We start from the raw sequence: 19,216 nt of genomic DNA on the forward strand, positions 1-19,216 counted from the left end.
CATAAAATGATTCATCTTCCTATTTCCTGCCTTAAATAATAGCATCGCCATTCAGTCCCTCAAGGTAGAAATTTGGAATTATCTTTAACTTCTCTCTTTTCTTCCTCATGTCTCACTCTGTATCAGTCATCAAACCCCAGAGTCTACATCAGCTGTGCACCCTGAGGTAGTCTGTCCTTTCCATCACCACAGTCCGAGTCCAGGCTCACATATATCACCTTAAATACACCACCAACCTCCCAGTGCTATCTCTGCCAATAGCGTCTGCTCAGTCCCGTCCATTCTTGCTATCACCCTCAATCACCTTCCTAACATCAAAACTGATAATGTACCCTCTGCCTAAAAACTCAGGGATGACTCACTGAGTACATACTAGGCTCTTCAGTATCTGCCCCCACTGTATACCTGTAGCCCCATTTCCCTCATAAACATTCCCACACGTACAAGATATACTGCATTTTTCACTTTTTCTTGAAAACGTCAAGCCGTTTCCTAACTGTGCTTTTAACTACTGTGGTCCCTCTGCTTGGCATCTCTTTCCGTACTCCCCAGCTGGCCAACTGCTATCATACTCCACAATTCAGCTTCCTCTATGGGGATTTCCCTTACCACTCTCATTCAACAAAAAAATGTTCTGAGCATCTATCAATATCACACGAATCTTCTCAAGGAATTCTTACTCTCATTTACATTCTTTTAATAATTTGTTCGTACTGCTATTATTATATTCATCACATTATACTAGAGTCATAATTTGACTTGTTTGTCTTCTCAGCTGGACCATGAGATCCTTGAAGGTATGACCCCGATCTAATTACTCTTTGACTCCCCAGCACCTAGGATGCTGATCCCATTCATTTATCAAATGTCCCACACTGAGTGGGAGTCTGAAAAAGGGTCTCTAGGGTCCCTCTGAACTCTAGTATTCTATACTCTAACCTGAAAGCAGTGTTTCTCAAGTTGTGATTAGCTGGAAACCTGTACCAAGACCAACTAGAACCCTATAAAATATTTAGATTCTTGATTCCCATTCCAAACCTACTAAATCAGAAACTGCTGATTACTGCTCTAGCTGCTTACTTTCCAGCTAGGGAGGAAGCCACCCAAGTGCCTTATAACCACTGAAGCTCAAGCATCATAGTACTGAGAGAGGTATGTAATATTATTACTATGAAGGTTTAACCATTTTAAAGGTAAGGAACTGAATCACAGAGATTAACTTGCCTAAGACAACAAAGTTACCAAGTGGAGGAGCTAGCGTTTGAACTCGGGCAGTCTGATTTCAAGGCCCACACTAATCTGTTTGGTAACTGAAGACTTTCCTCATTAAACAACATGAATTTTCTGCCAGACCTAGGTGAAGTACAAGGAAGAGGAACCAATCTTTCTTTTTCCCTTCTTGTTACCTAAATATTGTCTCTGAGGAACAAGACAAATCTGTTTTTCTCTATCTTACAATTAGAGCTGAAAAGAATGAGAATTAAAATTTTTAGCATTAGAATCCAAAACAAATGGCTATCCGCTTACCTCATGGGTCCATAGTTGAGTACTATAAATGCCAATACTACCATTACGCAGATAGCTCTTCGCTTCGGATTAGGAACTTTAAGCCTCTGATTCTAAAAGAAATAACCACGTTAAATACAGTTAAACTACGTATCGATCTCACAAAAAGGAACATCTAAGATAAGCACACTCTTCTTCACCAATTATATGAACAGTTAAAAAAAAAAAAACTCAAAGATGAGGAAACAGTACTTTTCACAAGACTAGAGCAGAGCCATCTAGGTTCCCTGCTGCAGCAGAGAGAAACAGAGAGGCACAGGAGGGGAGAAACTCAAGAGCCACTTCCTTACAGTCTCTGATACACCCAAAAGGAAAGAATTCAACAATTTAACATTTTTATGGGTTTTCAAATTTTACTATACATCTGTAGTTTATTTCCCTGTCTCTTAAATCTCTTAAGATGATGGAACAGTCCCATGTGCTCAGGGCAGGTCAGAACAGTGGAAAAAGCCCCATGCATTAGCACAGGCATCCCTTTGGTGCAGGACAATGCAGTGGGAAATCCTGAGACAGGAGGTTTCATGAACAGAATTGAGAAGAGTGACCTTATCGGGACCAGCATGGCAACAAAATGCAAAAAAAACGTTAACAGTGGTCAGGTGGATAGAAAAAAGACTTTAAAATTTTTTGTGGGGTTTTTTTTTTTTTTTTTTGAGAGAGAGAGAGAAAGAGAGAGACAGCAGGAGGGGAGGGGCAGCGTGAGGGGAGGGGCAGAGGGAGAGAATCTCAAGCAGACTTCCCGCTGAGCATGGAGCCTGACTCAGGCTCAATCCCAGGACCCTGAGGTCATAACCTGAGCTGAAATCAAGAGTCAGATGTTCAACCAATGGAGCCACCCAGGCGCCCCTGTATTAGGAAAGACCTGGCGAGATTACTCAGGGTTCTCAAGGGGATTCATTTAGTCAGAAACGAGAGCGAGCACTACCCAGGAAACACACGGCTTGTGAATGCAGACTGGGAGGTACGACTCACAAGCTCCCTTTTCCAATGCTTTACTCTGACTGCAAATGCTTTAGTTTATTGTGCCCTCTTTTTTTCTAGTACTATTATTTTACACAGTTTCCAACTGGTTTCTCAAGAAAAAAAGAATACTTGAACCCATCTCATCCGGCTGCGTCTCTAGCACTCACCTCTGACACGACTTCATCCAGCTGCCGCTTGAGTGATCCATTCTCCTTCTTTAGCTTCTCATTCTCTGAAAGCGCAGCCTTTAACCTGGCCTCTAAGCCAAGCATATATTCTTTCTTCTTCTTGCGGGACTGACAAGCAGACTCTCGATTTTTTATCATACGTTGCTGTCTCCTTAGCACGGCAATCTAGGAAAAGTTCCAACAAATCAGAAATATTCTGGTTTTAGAATCAGATCAGAATATACTGATTTCTCCCATCATTTTTAAACAAAACTGTTGAAAACACTGGTTAGTGGTTGTTTTAAAACAGGTTTTAAAAAATATTACTCAAATTAAGCAAACTGAAATCAAGTGATTAACTAAGGCCTTCTAAAACCTAAATGTTACATGATTTCTTCTGGTGTTTTCTAAGGTTTATTGATCTTCCAATTTTCCCTTTAGAAACTCCCTCAGGAAAAAAATAAAAACTCTCAGAAAGTGCCCTCACATATCCATATATGTACATATCCATACACCTTCACTCTATGTCTCAGGCCCTGAATTGACTATTTTCCAGAATCATGTATCCAGCTACTTATAAGGTTACTTCTACTTGCAAAGTTACCATCACCACTTCGAATTCAGTATGTACAAACTGAACACATCACCTCCCTGCACCTAGATTTGTTTATCCTATCCATCTTCTATCAGTGGTAAATAACTCTCTAGATATCTAGGAATAAGTCACTATTAACTTATTTTTTCCTTCATTCTCCATATTTATTCCCTCTCTCAACCTCTGATTCATTCACTAAATATGCACTGAGGATATGCTAATGACCAAGTTTCTTCTAGTGACAGTGTGTGTCAGCTATTCTGATCTATTCCTGCTGTCACCCTCCCAAGGTAGGTGCTCATTAACTCATCCCCAGACTACTGCAATAATCTCCTAAATATTTTCTTTTTTTTTAAGATTTCATTTATTTATTTGAGACAGAGAGAGCACGAGCACAAGCAGGGGAGAGGCGCAAAGACGGAGAAGCAGATTCTCCGCTGAGCAGGGAGCCTGATGCCCTGCTCAATCCCAGGACCCCGGGATCATGACCTGAGCTGAAGGCAGACACTTAACCAACTGAGCTGCCCAGGCGCCCCTCTCCTAAATATTTTCAATTGTCTCCAATCTCTTCCTATCTACCATTTGTAAGATAACTCACCTGGGAGAAATTGCTTACCTTGCTACTCTATTGCCAAAAACAAGCTATTCACACATCCTCTGGCCACCTTTGCTTTCAAGGCCTTCCATAATATGACCACCCTTCTAAACAACCATACCTTCTGTCCTAACCCGACAACTACTCAATCCACACCCAGATCCTTACCGTTGAAGGCTACTCCAAGATCTCCACACGTGCCTAAGTCATTCCTTCAGTCATAATGTTTACTCCTAATTTAGAATGCTGTCTTGTCCACTAACTTAACTCTAAGGACCTTCTACATTTTGATGATACTAAACCATTTTCCCTGAATGTCTTGTGCTCTTGTAATTTGGAAAATATACCTGACTCTAATGGTCTCAACTGTTTCATGACTGTTAACTCTCTCTCTCAACCTAGATGTTATACCTTGGAACCCAAAACCATATAATATTGCATTTTTGTTTCCTACCCTCAATATCTACCATAATCAAAACTTACTAAGTAAAATTATCTTTGTCATGTTTTCTAAACAATGTTATGGAACCTATTTGTTACAGCATTAGTCTAATTTACTTGAGGCAGAGGGTGAGGTAGCAAAATTAAATCCGTAAAAAGCACCAAATAATATTAAGTTGATTATTGTAAGTACACAGATGACTGAATTACTGACTGTATATGTTTTTAAAAAATAAACATTCCGGGGCGCCTGGGTGGCACAGCGGTTAAGCGTCTGCCTTCGGCTCAGGGCGTGATCCCGGCGTTATGGGCTCGAGCCCCACATCAGGCTCCTCCGCTGTGAGCCTGCTTCTTCCTGTCCCACTCCCCCTGCTTGCGTTCCCTCTCTCACTAGCTGTCTCTATCTCTGTCAAATAAATAAATAAAATCTTTAAAAAATAAAAAAAATAAACATTCCACTCTGTGGTATTCAATAATTCTTACTGAGACTAGTAAATGGAATTAAGTAATTTTTTTTAATAAAGATTTTATTTATTTATTGGACAGAGAGAGACAGAGCGAGAGAGGAACACCAGCAGGGGGAGTGGGAGAGGGAGAAGCAGGCTTCCCACTGAGCAGGGAGCCCGATGCAGGGCTTGGTCCAAGGACCCCGGGATCATGACCTGAGCTGAAGGCAGACGTTTAACGACTGAGCCACCCAGGCGCCCTAGAATTAAGTCATTTAATAATGATTTCTTTTAAAATAACAACACAATTCCAACCCCATACTACATTTCCTCGAAAGAGCCAAACCCAATCTCTCTGCAGCAAATGCTGTTAACAAACTTTCAATCAGAACCTACAAGGAAAAAAAGCCACATGAGATGTCAAAAGAGGGTGTTTTTCTCCTTTTTTCCATTAACTGAAACTTCTTAAGAATGCTAACTTATAGGGGCGCCTGGGTGGCACAGCGGTTAAGCGTCTGCCTTTGGCTCAGGGCATGATCCCGGAATTATGGGATCGAGCCCCACATCAGGCTCCTCCGCTATGAGCCTACTTCTTTCTCTCCCACTCCCCCTGCTTGTGTTCCCTAACTGGCTGTCTCTATCTGTATCAAATAAATAAATAAAATCTTAAAAAAAAAAAAAAGAATGCTAACTTATAGAACCATCATCTGTAAAATTTCCCTATGGAATAACTATCCCACTCTTCAATAATGCCATACACACGTGTGCACGCACACAGCAGTGGCAACGCCATGATGGATGGCTTATTCACCACGTTCAAACTATTCTCTGGACAATGCCACTTTGTTCAATCTACTGTTATTCTTAGTGTTCTTCATGGTTACTGAGAATGTCAATGTCCATAATTAATACTTAATACCAGAGTGCTGAAGTACACAGAACACCAAACAAGAGCAGGAAAGAGAAGGTTCCCAGATGGAAGAGTTTATACTAAAGTTAGATAAAAGGTAACCTTACTTTAGAGGCTAATTAATCTATGGAATTTAGGGAGGCTGACAGATGGAACACCATTTAATAAATTTCAAACAAGGATTAGGAATTTCTATAAACAATAAAAGCACCTGCATATTATAAAGCATTAAAGTTTCAAAGGCTGTGAATGCACATGCCTCATGCAAAAAAAATGAAAACCACCTGTGGCCATCTATTTCTTTCCATGAAAAAAGATACAATAGTTCTGAAAATAAATGCTCAGTACTACCAATAAACACAAAGGACAGAGAGTAAAAATAAATGAAACCCACAGGAATCACCAAACACAAGTTTCAACTTTACATCTCAGCAAGCTATCTTCAGCTATCTGAATATATAAAATTTAAGTCATTCTGTAGTTCCTAGATTAAAAAATTATGATTTTCAGCCTACACACACACACACACACACACACACACACACACACACACACACGGTGTTTGTTTTTTTGGTGGGGGATATATTTTACAAGAAAAAAATTAGACTGTAATTACTGTTTTGTAAACTGATTTTTGCATACAATGTGTTATGATCATCTTTGATGTGCAGTGAGAATGGCAGCATAGTATTTCAATTATTTTGATGTTCTATATTTAATCTCCTCTTGCTGAAATTATTATAGTTTCCAAGATTCTTTAAAAGAAGCCTCATCATTTGATCCACTGTTAGAGAGTAAAAGTGCGACAGCCAGAACTCAGGTCAGTTGACTCTAGGCCCAGCACACGCAACCCCAGTACACAACAGCACCACAGTTTATAATACCAAATGGGAATTCCCCTATCCCAGCATGGAACTCTAACCTCAGTGAACTCTGTGCTTACTTTCATTATGCACCTGTTCGAAAAGGAAGGCTTATGGAAACGCTTTTATCTGGAAGCTTAATCTCCTCCTCTAGCAGTCTGAAAACATAAAATCAATACTCTGGCTCATTAATCAAATGACCTATCTCTCTTATAGGCCTATCAGATGATTTAACATGACGAAAATGGGTGAACAGCTGGTCAGTCCCTGCTTCTGATCATTCTGCCTTCAGACAATTCTCCCATCAAGCACTGTGCCTTGGAAAAAGAAAAAAGAAAAACTTCACAGCTGTAAAATATTCTCTCCCTTTAGTGCCACTATAATATGGTGTTGCATTATTAAACAAACATTTGTTTGTAAAAAAGACTTGTGCAAAAAGAGAACTTTCACAAATGAATAAGTACTTTTTGAAGGCTCAACCAATTTAAGAGTCAAAATTCCAAGTCTGCTTACATTTTGTTTTTTACTTTTAAAAGTTATCAATCAATAAACACTGCATTATGTTGTTCTTATAAATAAAATAGACTATTCGGACCCTTGACTCTGTGACGTTGCTAAGAAATGAACTTCAAAGCTCTGTATGGCTATAAATCAAAGATATTAAAATAGGATATTTTAATGCTAAGAAATACATTACAACGTTTCACATGAACTCAAGCCAGATCAGGTACTGATAACTATGAATGAAACACTGGTTTACTACATACCATTCTCTCAGTTCTAATCCTTACTTCGCTGAATCTCTAAATAGACAAAGCAGAAGCTGTCATTGACTAATTTCTTCATATCAGACAAAACAATTTTTCCATTACATAAAAACTGAAACTATCTGAAATTGACTTAACAAAGTAAATCTTCTTACACATTTCTAATTTATATAACATACAGTATAACATACTGTATATCACAGTAAATATATTTATAAATACAGTCTAAAAAATACAGTAAAATCATTAGCAAATTTAATTTGTGGCAATCTTATTTTAAATATTCAAATAAATTAAGTATTTTAGTTTGATTTCTCTCACGAATCTTAAGAATACTCCCTTTTTGGGGGCACCCAGCTGGCTCAGTCGGCAGAGCAAGCAACTCTTTATCTCAGAGTTTTGAGTTTGAGCCCCATGTTGGGTATAGAGATTACTTAAAACTAAAAAAAAAAAAAAATTAAAAAAAGAATACTCCCTTTTTCTCAGAAAATGGTTTAAAATAGAAAAGGGGAGGGGCGCCTGGGTGGCTCAGCCGTTAAACGTCTGCCTTCCGCTCAGGGCGTGATCCTGGCATTCCCACATCGAGCCCCACATCAGGCTCCTCCACTGGGAGCCTGCTTCTTCCTCTCCCACTCCCCCTGCTTGTGTTCCCTCTCTCTCTGGCTGTCACTGTCTAATAAATAAATAAATAAATCTTTTTTAAATAAACAAACAGAAAAGGGGAAAATCTCCACTTAGACTACCTGTACTCTTCTCAAATCTCATGACAGAAAGCCAAAATTTTATTTTAGTCTTTCTACTGTTATGCGGGTGTGTGTTATACCCAGTTCCTAGTCAACAAAAATTAAATAAAGAAGCCTCCTTACTGGCAACGTGAGCCATTTAATTGGCAGAGTCAAGGAAATAATCTTCACCCTGCAAAATATTTTTTTTTTTAATGAAGAATGCCTTTGGGCATGTAGTGTGATTTCCTGAGTGAGAAAGGATAATAGACAAAATCCCTGCTAGACTGTAGGTCCAAGCTCCCTTATTCAATCTCAGTTCTGAGTGCAGAGAACAACTGGCAGAGATGCAAAGGCAGGGGTATCCACCAGATGCGCTTAGGAAAGCCACACTGTGGGGCACAGCCTCCTAAAGAATGGACAAAGTCCTATGCACAAGGATCACCAAAGGGCCCTCAGAGCAGTTTCTTGTGCCTTCAGTTAATGATTCCTCTGCTTCCTATGCCCCTAGACATACTTGGGGCAGCTACATAAGAGTCACAATAATTTAGGGGCTCCTGGGTGGCTCAGTCAGTTAAGCATCTGACTCTGGATCTCGGCTCAGGTCTCGATCTCAGGGTCATGAGTTCAAGCCCCACGCTGGAGCCTACTTAAAAAAAGAGTAATAGCGATTTAAGTCATTAGAACACAATGTAACAGTCGAAGTTGGGTGAGCTTAATTCTTATTTCAGCACTGCAATGAATTAACCAAAAGATCTTAGAAGAATCATTTCTTCTCCTGGGGCCTATTTACACAGTAATACCGGGAGTTAGACCAGAATAGTGTTTTTAGGGGCACCTGGGTGGCACAGCGGTTAAGCGTCTGCCTTCGGCTCAGGGCGTGATCCCAGCATTATGGGATCGAGCCCCACATCAGGCTCTTCCACTGTGAGCCTGCTTCTTCCTCTCCCACTCCCCCTGCTTGTGTTCCCTCTCTTGCTGGCTGTCTCTATCTCTGTTGAATAAATAAATAAAATCTTTTTAAAAAAATAGTGTTTTTAGAACTATTATAACCCAATATCAAGTAGTATGATAAATTCAGTGGATCACAAGAGCCTTAAAAAATTTGACAGAAAAGGAGAGGATGGAATAAAAGAAAACGGAATACTTTCTATATAGCAAGAGCTTACGGTCTCACTAGATTGTGTGTGTTAAGAAAGACGTAAAACACATTTCTTACTGTGGACTGTGGGCAAAAACTTGAGATCCATCCCATTAATCCTCTCATTCCATCCAAAACCAAAATGGTTCTAGTCCTGATGCTAAACAAGTATGCTGAATTGCCACATATCCCAGTAATGACTACTGTGTCACAAAATACAGATGGGCTTAACTTTGCTGTAAATTTTATTTGAGATCACCAAATTGTTCATATAAGGTCGGCCCTTATACTTTGTCTCTCAAGACTTAAAACCACCTGCTGAAAATCTTTAAAAATAAAGAGAATACATTTGTAGAGGGGGAGAAAAGGGAGAAGCGAGTTTCAAGACGTAGGTAATTTGAAGTTTGCACTGAATCAGGGCTGCCTTGAAAGTAAAGCCCCATTCATGGAGCAGAGAGTAGTGACAGCAGCACTGGACCAAGACAAGGCCTGGACCTGAATCCCAACTCAGCTGGAGCAGGTCAAAGGACTGACGTGAGGAATACACAACTCATGGCCGTGGGTGTCTCTGTCAACTATAATGTACCATAAACACATAAGCGTCAGTAAAAAGAAATATCCTGCAGCTATGAAAAAATTGAGTGAGGAGACAAAAATTCTTAACTCCATCACCAATGTGCCTCACAGCTGTTCAGAGAAACTGTGCAACTAAAGCAATATTGAAATTATCTGCCTGCACCCCAGCTCCTATTTTCAGATTTTAAATTTTAAAAATGACTTAAAAAACAAAAACATACTGTATGTGACTAACATCACATAATAAAAGCAAAAGCAAAGACAAAAACGAACCCAGACAAAATCTGGAAATCACATTTAATCGCTGCAGAGCAGGAAAACAGCCTAAGAATAAAAAGCTAATTCACACTCCTCTGAGACCCCTCAGTCTGCTCCCTACCCTATATGTACCAGGGTTCTCATTCACCTCAACTCAAAGGGCTGTCAGGAGGTTTAAAGCGAGTATCTGTGAGTCATGCACTTAGACAAGTGTGGCACATACCACTTTATCAACATCAGCCATCTCAGCAATATGGCCTTGGCTAAAATACCTAACCAACTGACTCCTTTCACGTGAAATGGGAATAAATATCACCCACTTTACAAGGATTCTGTGAGAATCAAATAGAGCTATGTAAAAATAAATGATTTATAATCCAGTATGAATGTGAAGTACTTATTAAAACTGTATTACAGGGGATGCCTGGGTGGCTCGGTCGATTAAGCGGCTGCCTTCAGCTCAGGTCATGATCCCAGGGTCTTGGGATCAAGGCCTGCGTTGGGCTCCTTGCTCAGCGGGGAGTCTGCTTCTCCCTCTGCCTGCTCTGCCTGCCGCTCCCCCTGCTTGTGCTCTCTCTCTGACAAATAAATAAAATCTTTAAAAAAAATAAACAAAAACCTGTATTAGAGGGGCACTTGGGTGGCTCAGTCAATTAAGTGGCTGGCTCGTGATTTCAGCTCAGGTCATGACCTCAGGGTCCTGGGATTGGGCCCAACATCGGGCTCTGCCCTCAGCGGGGAGTCTGCTTGAGGATTCTCTCTCTCTCCCTCTGCCTACCCTGCTCACACACTCTCTTCCTCTAAAATAAATAAATCTTTAAAAAAAACAAAAACAAAAAAACACAACCATATTAGAAAAGAGCCAAATTCGTCTAAAGCATCAAAAAGACAAAGACTGTGGAAATATTCCAGATTAAAAGAAGCTAAAGAGACGACTAACTGCAGTATCTGGCCCTAGACTGGGTTCTATAATGGAAGGAAAAAAATTCAATAAGGATATTACCAGGTCAACTGACAAAACTGTAATACTGACAGTGGATTACAGTATTTTACAAATGAAATTAACAAAGTTGAAAACTGTACTGTGGGTATGGAGAAGAATATCCCTATTCTGAAAAAATACACAGTGAAATATTAGTGGTAAAGGACTATAAGGTATGTAACTTTACAAGAGCTTGGGGGGAAAAACGGAGTATGTGTGTGGAGAGACAGAGAGCAGTAATAAAGCAGATAGGGTAAAATGATAACAGGTTAATGGGTGAAGGTACATGGGTGTTCTCTGGAGGACTTCTGTTTCTGTAACTTTTAAATGACATTATTACCACATACAAAGTCTAATACACATGTACACACACACACTCTTACAAGGCTGCAGTGCATACAAGAAAGACATACAGATACTTTTCTTTAGAACTCATAATAGCAAGTGGAGATAAGAGCCACAGAAAATTTTAACCATAACACTTTTAATCCTTGAATATCATCTTTAACCAAAACTTCTCTTCTATTAATAATTAATATTCTTTCACATATTCTAGAATAGTAATCTTTCAGAGGGCATACCCCTTCAAAATATATAGCCACTGATACTTTCATTGAAAAACTTGCCATCCTCTTCTGCGAATTATCTATTCACATATTTTGTCCATTTCATGGTTGGGTTAACTTGCATTTTCTCGCTGACTTGTAAATACTCTCTATATTAAAAAAGGTTTCAAAAAGACTATGAAAATTTATACATGAATGTTCAAAGCAGCATTATTCATAATAGCTAAAAAGTGGAAACTACCCAAATCTCCATTAACTGATAAATGGCTAATCCAAAATGCCATCTAGCCAAACAATGGGAAATTATTTGGCCATAAAAAGGAGTAAGTACTGACACATGTTATGATATGAATGGACCCTGAAAAACATTATGCTAAGTAAAAGCAGTCATACACAAAAGGCCACACTATATAATTCTATCGACATGAAATGTCCAGAACAGGCAATTTCATACAAACAGAAGGCAGATTAGTGGTTGCCAAGGGCTGGGGAGAAGATCAGAATAGAATGACTGCTAATGGGTATGGAGCATATTTTCAGGTGATGAGAACATTCTGGAATTAGATAGCAGTGATGGCAGCACAACTCTATGAACATACTGAAAACCACTAAATTTTATAAGGGTGAACTCTATGCTGTGTGAATTTTATCTCAACAAGCTATTAAAAAAAATTACATGGGCAGCTACAGACACTCTCTGCAGACAAATGCACATACCCAGTATTATAAACAATTATGCAAGGAAAGGGGTGACGTGAGGAAAAGGGAACTGTCCGTGAAGACGCTCTCCACAAACTCCTCTGAGAAGCCCCGTGACTGGCACTCTCACACAGCTGCTACCCCGACGGTGGGCCGTTTGACAATATCTATCAATACTGAAACGCTACCTACCTTCTGACTCTCATTTCAGTTCTAGGAATTTCTCCTACAGATATACCCACACATAAACAAAACTAAGTAAGTACCAGTTATTTGGTGGAGGAATGCTTACAAAGAAAAAAACTGCAAAAATCTTATATAATTATGACACCCATTATGAAACAGACTACCACGAAGCTATAATAGAAATAAGAAAAATTTTTATGTACTGATACGGAGAGTTTCCTAAGATATACCAAATGAGAAAAGCAAGGTACAGGACAGAAATGGACATGCTCATTACCATTTCTGTAAAACAGGTAAACAGGTAAAACTACAAATACTAATATATTAAGTAACTGTCTCAGGAAAAATGCACCAAAAAACGAGTGACAATGACTGCTTCTGGGCAGGGGGACTGAGTGGCTATAAAGCATTTGGGGCATGGGAGGACTGTCTCCAGGGATAGGTTATAGGAAGGGAAATCAGGGAAGAGAGAATTAAGTGTTAATTATTTATTAAGATAGAAATCAGCATCCCTTTAAAAATAATTATTAACCTTATCAAGATGCCAAACTGAAAAACAAAGAACAAAGAATGCTCCAGTTGCCTGGACATAAATCTAACCTAATGCAATACAACCTGGAGGGGGGGAATAAAACCACCTTCTGTTCACTTCCCTTTCCAAAGCTACTGTAACCACAAATGAAATTACTTGCCAAAGTCCTTATTCAAGATAAATTTTTAGAAGCCCCAAACTTCCATCTAAAGAGAAACTACAAGTATTTGAACAAAGCCTGTTTTTCTTTGATTTGCAGAGTCCCTGGCAGCAGCAAAGCCAGAAAAGTAATCAGCACAGAAGTAACATTTTACTAAAATCTGGATAGCTTTTCAGGCCTCCAAATCCTTCCTGTTGAATGTGTTCTGATGGATTCCTCTACTTTAAAGCCTAAAGAAATATCATGATCTCAATGTCTTTGTTGTTAAAGAATCTAGTCACTAAAAAGTATCTATTCATTATTTATCTTCTTAGATCTAGCTGCCCACATCATTTAAGGATGGATATTCAGCTCACACTTGGACCTAACAGAGGATCTATTCTTGGGTGTTAGAGATAAAATAAGCAGCTTAAGTGTCATCAGAAACAATGCTTTTTTTTTCCGAAACCGAAAGCAGGCACTCTCCATTTTTCTAAGAGTTTCTCTATGTTACTTTGCACTGTAAACAAATTACTTTAGATGCATATTTTTCTTGAAAGATACTTCTCTAGGGGTCTCTTAGGAGTCTTGCTACTATACGTCTTCCTGGGCATGCCAAGAATACAAGGCCCTAACCACTCTTTACCCAGGCCCTTCTCAGGGCTGTGTTTCCAGAAAAAAACCTTAAGAGATGAGGTAATGTCTTCCTCTGGACAATGAGGCAACTTGCTCATTGCCTGCTGTAAAAGTGCTAGACTCCCAAAGCTCAGCACTCCCGTACTGCCATAAAGGAACACTGTGTGCACTGGCCCCATCTGGGCCCAGATCACATCACCTCCACGCTTACGGTACTAACAATACCTGGAATCTTCAGCCTAACTGTATAACACTGTCTCTAGAGAAAAGAAATAACAAAGTTCCGGTTTGATATGCCAGAGGAATCCCCTTCACACTATATCTAATACCTGCAGGCAGGTGGAAAGGGATTCCCCCGGCACCCAGCTTCTCATGATGGCTTTAGTGACCGGGACAGGGATTCCCAAAGGATAGGGACCAGGATGGGAGGGAGCAAGGTCACTAAGTAAAGAATCAGAAAGAGTGCAAGGTAATAGAGGGCTTGTAAGATGTTCAATGGGGTCAAAGGGCTGAGACGAAGGCCTGAGGCCTCCTGTCAGCAGAGCCTGATCAGCCTCCCATCTGATATTCCTCATTGTGACCTAGCTCCGGATCATGCTCCTTCCATTTTTATCACCTATTGACTTCCATTAAGGGTTTTTGTTCCACCTTGGTCCACTGTGGAGGACAGAGAATAAAATTTCACCACTTTTTTTTTTCCTGGTCTTCTATCCCAAACAAAATAACTACAACAATGTAACTCCACAGCCCTAAAACCAGGGCCATAATGTTTCATGAATTTTATGGAATTATGATGTGTAGGGAGTAGTAGTTACAGCAATGCAGACTTAAACAGATGGCTTGCTTTCAAGTCCTTGGTTTGATGTCTGGCAACATTCAATAAACCTTTAAAGAAAGATAAGCACCCTCTCCTATGAAGGCAACTTTGCAGTTCCAGGAGTGCCTTTTACTAAGAAACTGCATAACAGAATTTCTACACTGAAATGAGAGACCATGTTCATTTTTTCCATCATGATCAGAGCCAAAAACCAACCATATTTCTTGAAAACTTAAGTGAGGTTTCCAAGAGTTAAACAGAACAGATTTACCAGCAAAAGGCAGGAAGAGTGAGATTATAATTTGAACCAGGCAAACTGTTTCATAACAGAAAATGTGGCACTTAATGCAATTTGCAGAATATGGTATGCAAAAAACGTCACTTAGGGCAGTAGCAGGCCTCTAAAGAGTGAAACTAGCCAAACAAAAGAACAAAAAGGTAGGAAAAAAGCAGCCAGGTCAGCATTATAAAGCCACAAAAGACTATGATATGCTTTCTTTTGCTGAATTACAGCTTCTTCACCAGGCTTCTGGTTTAAAAGCACAAAAAGCACATAATGAAAAATTTTTCTTTCTGGCCATTTTGAATCAGAAATTTATACTACTTCAAATTTATCATAATTTAATAGGACTTGAGTCTAACAAACACATGCACTATTAAGGTCAACCAAGTTACTAACAAAGGAGACTATACCAGCAGATCAAAGTTTCCTGCAGCTCCTTCTGGAACAAATTTACTTTGGGTTCCTGAGCGGCTTGGCCAGCTGATAGGACAGACTGATGTTTCTTTACTTGAAATAAACATTAAGTCAAAACCTCTACCAGAAAACTCATACTGAAAAGGCCTGGCTCACTCCCTGATGTGCTAGCCAAGGAAAAATAAGCACAAAACCTCAATGCAGGTTGACTAGAAAATTTATTCTAATCACCTTTAGGTATCTTATACTAGACACACAGAATGTGAATCTTTCTTCTATAATACTGTCAACTCTAAATTCTGTTAAGTAGTAACAATGCTAGCCAATAAAATTGCTAAAAAAAAAAAAAGAGAGAGAGAGAGCATACCTCTTGGTCCTATAGCTTTGCATCTCACACATTCCCCAGTTCAATGTTGACTGAGACTTCATCAGTAAATTATTCACCAAATTTTAGAGCCCTCTTAAAGATGCAAGAGCAGAACAAACATGGTCTTTCACACCAAAGAAGTTATAGTGAATGTCTGACTAATTGGTCAACAAATAATTAATTGAAATGTTTAGAGATTACAAAGTGGGTCAGCAGAATACAATGATGAGTGCCAACATTAAGATGCTCATTATTCAGATATTAGCCTAGAAGAAAAAAGAAGAAAAGGCCTCCTCCTGCCTTTTTTTTTTTTTTTTAAGGTGTTACTTATTTGTCCGAGAGAGAGACACACACAGAGAGACTACAAGCAGGGAGAGCAGGAAGGAGAAGGAAAGGCAGGCTCCCTCCAATGCAGGACTCGATCCCAGAACCCTGGGATCATGATCTGAGCTGAAGGCAGGCGCTTACCTGACTGAGCCACCCAGACGTCCCCTTCCTTCTGTTTTTAAATGCAACGACCCGATCATTTTAGGATCAGAAGAAACCCTTCTATAATGTACCTGTACCTTTTCTAGCTGAGTCCTCTAGAATAACCCAGAACAATCATCCTGTTTTCCACACGTCAACTTTCATATCCTGTAATCAGCTCCCAGACCTATGTTCTGTGTTCTCTTTTTCACTTTATGGAGTCATTCCAACCCTTAAACCATTCCTCTACCTAGGACATAGTTTCAAGACATCTTCCCGATCCTAGACACATGCCTCTGGACTGTCCCACGATCAGATGCTAGAAGGCCATGAATACAGACTAATACTATGTGAATAATTTAACAACTGTGACATACTGTTGATCTATATATTTTTAAGTTCTAATTAGTCTTTACCTTTTTTCATGTCTAAGATATTTCATAATAAATATTTTAAATGTCCTAACATGATATAAAGACAACTTTGAGGGGCATCTGGGTGGCTCAGTCGGTGGAGCGTCTAACTCTTGATTTCCGCTTGGGTCATGATGTCAGGGTGATGGCATTGAGCCCTGCATTGGGCTCCATGCTTGGTGGGGAGTCTGCCTGATATTCTCTCTCTCCCTCTCCCTTTGCGTCCCCCCCACCACGTGAGTGTGCACGCTCTCAAGCTCTCCCATAAAAATAGATGAATCTTTTAAAGACACAACTCTAGTATTTTCTATTGCTAGTTCCGTTTGGGAGTATCATAGAAGAACCATTCAAATTCACAATTTAAAGAGGATTCAAAGGAAATTTTAAAAGATCATTTTTAAAATACTCTCTTTCATCATTCTTAGCTGTCTCAGTCCCCTATGAAAAGCATACCCTTTCTTTTATTGGCTGTATAACTTTTTTATCAAAAATAGCACGGGATATTTTTGGACTTTCGTTATTTACTTAATTTTCCCACACACCAAAGGACAGAAAGATTACACCCAATATTGATGATTATCAACATTTTGTCAATCTTGTTTCCTACATCCTGTGCTCCTCACTCCCTGCCCCAGAGTATTTTAAGCAAATCCCAGCATCACATCATTTCATCCTCAACTGAAGCACATTATACTGTGTATTAGTGCCTATTATGCCATAAGCACTATGCTTAACCTTCTCTAGTCCTCAAAATAAACAAACATTGACAGTCAAGGCTAACCCAGTACTATCTATGTCTATTCTCGTCCGACACTAATTTTCTTCCATGTCTGGGTATACACTGTTTTCAAAACCTATATAAACTATGGGAATCATTCAAGATCTTCAATGTTCTACTTTCATCAGATAATATTCCTTTGTTATGGGTCTTCAAAATATTGCTGATTGTGATTACTTAGTTGCGTTTATGCAACAGTGGAGCAATTTCACTACTGGGCTACTAACATGCTAATTAAGAAATTATGGTAGATCAGATAGTATTGCAATGACCTTAATAACTCATAAAATTTTAGAAGTATTTTGCAATACCTAAAGAAAAGGCAGAGCAGCAATATTAACAACCAGCAACATCTACTTTTATTTTTAAGGAAACACATATGGGTTTGCCTTCCCAGCAACAATTTAACAGAGTCCACTGTTAGAATGATTATTTGACTTTAATTTCATTAAACTTTAGGCCCATAATATTCAATTACTACTTAATACATAACATGAGACATTTGTGTATCACTTTTAAAGAAAGCAAGAGTTAGCTGGCAAATGCTATAACTGGCTTTAAGGAAGACAGGTCTTAGGAAACGTTCTGTGATTTATAAATTATTTTAAAAAAACCCTAAGACATGCTAGAAAATCTGAGGATTTGCAAAGATGGGAAAATACCAACTAATCATTAAGAGCCGGAACTCCTAAGAGTAGCAAGTCATCATTATGCAGTGGTGAAAACCCTTCAATAAGTCAAAAGAGAAGGTAAACATAAACCCTGACAAAAAAATAGTCTACAGACTCTTACCTGAGAATTGCCAAAAACATTTCTATCAGGAGCCATGAAAGAGTCTTGGAAAATACTAGTGTCTGACTGAGTTGGGGTAGGGCCCTGAAGAATGTGAGGAGAGGGTCTGAAAGGAGTTACAGAGGAAAGTACGCATATGTCACTTTTCATCAAACAACTTCAGACTTTTTAAAGCCTTTTCGCTTAGATTCTAATGTAAATTTGCCAAGGCAATATTTGAGGCAATATAAGAAACTTTAAAAAGCAAAAACAAGGCAATAAAAACAAAACGGTGTGTTTGGGCTTTGTTGTTTTTTTGTGGTTTTTTTTTTTTTTTTTTTGAAACAGGTATGATAAAGCACGAAGTTTCAACACTTACATCCGAGCCCACGCTTCTCATGCTACTTTGTAGGACAGGTTTAGTCACCGAAAGTTTCCCATTCGCTGGGCTGTTTGCCACGGGCGCCGGTACCACATTCACCATGTGATTAGGTAGTTGTGAGGCTCCCCCGGCGACAGCAAGGACTGGGGCAGAAGAGGGCAGAACTCCAGGAGCCTGAAGCTGTACGACGGCAGGCTGGGAGAGCACCACGGTCGGACCTGCAGTGAAGGAAAAGGAAAGGAGTCAGAGTGTGCATAACCACTGTGGCAAAGGACGGTGTTAACATCAGGTCTCTTCCACAGATACAACAGGAGGAGGACACTGAGGGGATTTAAAACCATCAATTAAAACATAATCAACAGCAGCACACATGCACAGTGACTTTTGTTGTCTTGTTTTTAATGAAACCAACTAAATCTTTCCCAATGATCATGAACAATGTACTTCCACACATTTTTTCTCAACTATATCCACGTCAAACTTGCTAAGTTATACATAGATTTCTCTATTAACCGCTGAAATTTGTAAGTGCTAAGAAGTATTTTTCGTATTATAAGTAATGAACTTTTACACTGAACACTGAGAGCCACATATTTTAAATTAATAGGATTTAGAAATACAGCGCCAAAAATATATAAACGGAGATTCAGTAACTCAATATGTGGAAGGACAGGGGCTACAAATATCAAAAATGTTAAAACACCCAGCAAAATTTCCCAAAGCCAAGATATGGATGCAACCCAAGTATCCATTAATTGATAAATGGATAAAGA

General features: G+C 39.2%; 1 protein-coding gene across 4 annotated transcripts in view; it reads right to left on the reverse strand.

Moving 5' to 3' along the window:
- ATF6 (activating transcription factor 6) overlaps positions 1–19,216 on the reverse strand; it is a 205,880-nt gene that overhangs the window by 152,717 nt on the left and 33,947 nt on the right. For all 4 annotated transcript variants that reach the window (XM_034667251.1, XM_034667252.1, XM_011226064.3 and 1 more), the window contains 3 exons: positions 18,441–18,661; positions 2,697–2,882; positions 1,528–1,619 (listed from right to left, as the gene is read on the reverse strand). In XM_034667251.1, coding sequence (XP_034523142.1) covers positions 1,528–1,619; positions 2,697–2,882; positions 18,441–18,661 — 499 coding nt within the window. The remainder of the gene's footprint in view (positions 1–1,527; positions 1,620–2,696; positions 2,883–18,440; positions 18,662–19,216) is intronic.

The sequence above is a fragment of the Ailuropoda melanoleuca genome, chromosome 8, assembly GCF_002007445.2.
Source record: "Ailuropoda melanoleuca isolate Jingjing chromosome 8, ASM200744v2, whole genome shotgun sequence".
NCBI lineage: Eukaryota > Metazoa > Chordata > Mammalia > Carnivora > Ursidae > Ailuropoda > Ailuropoda melanoleuca.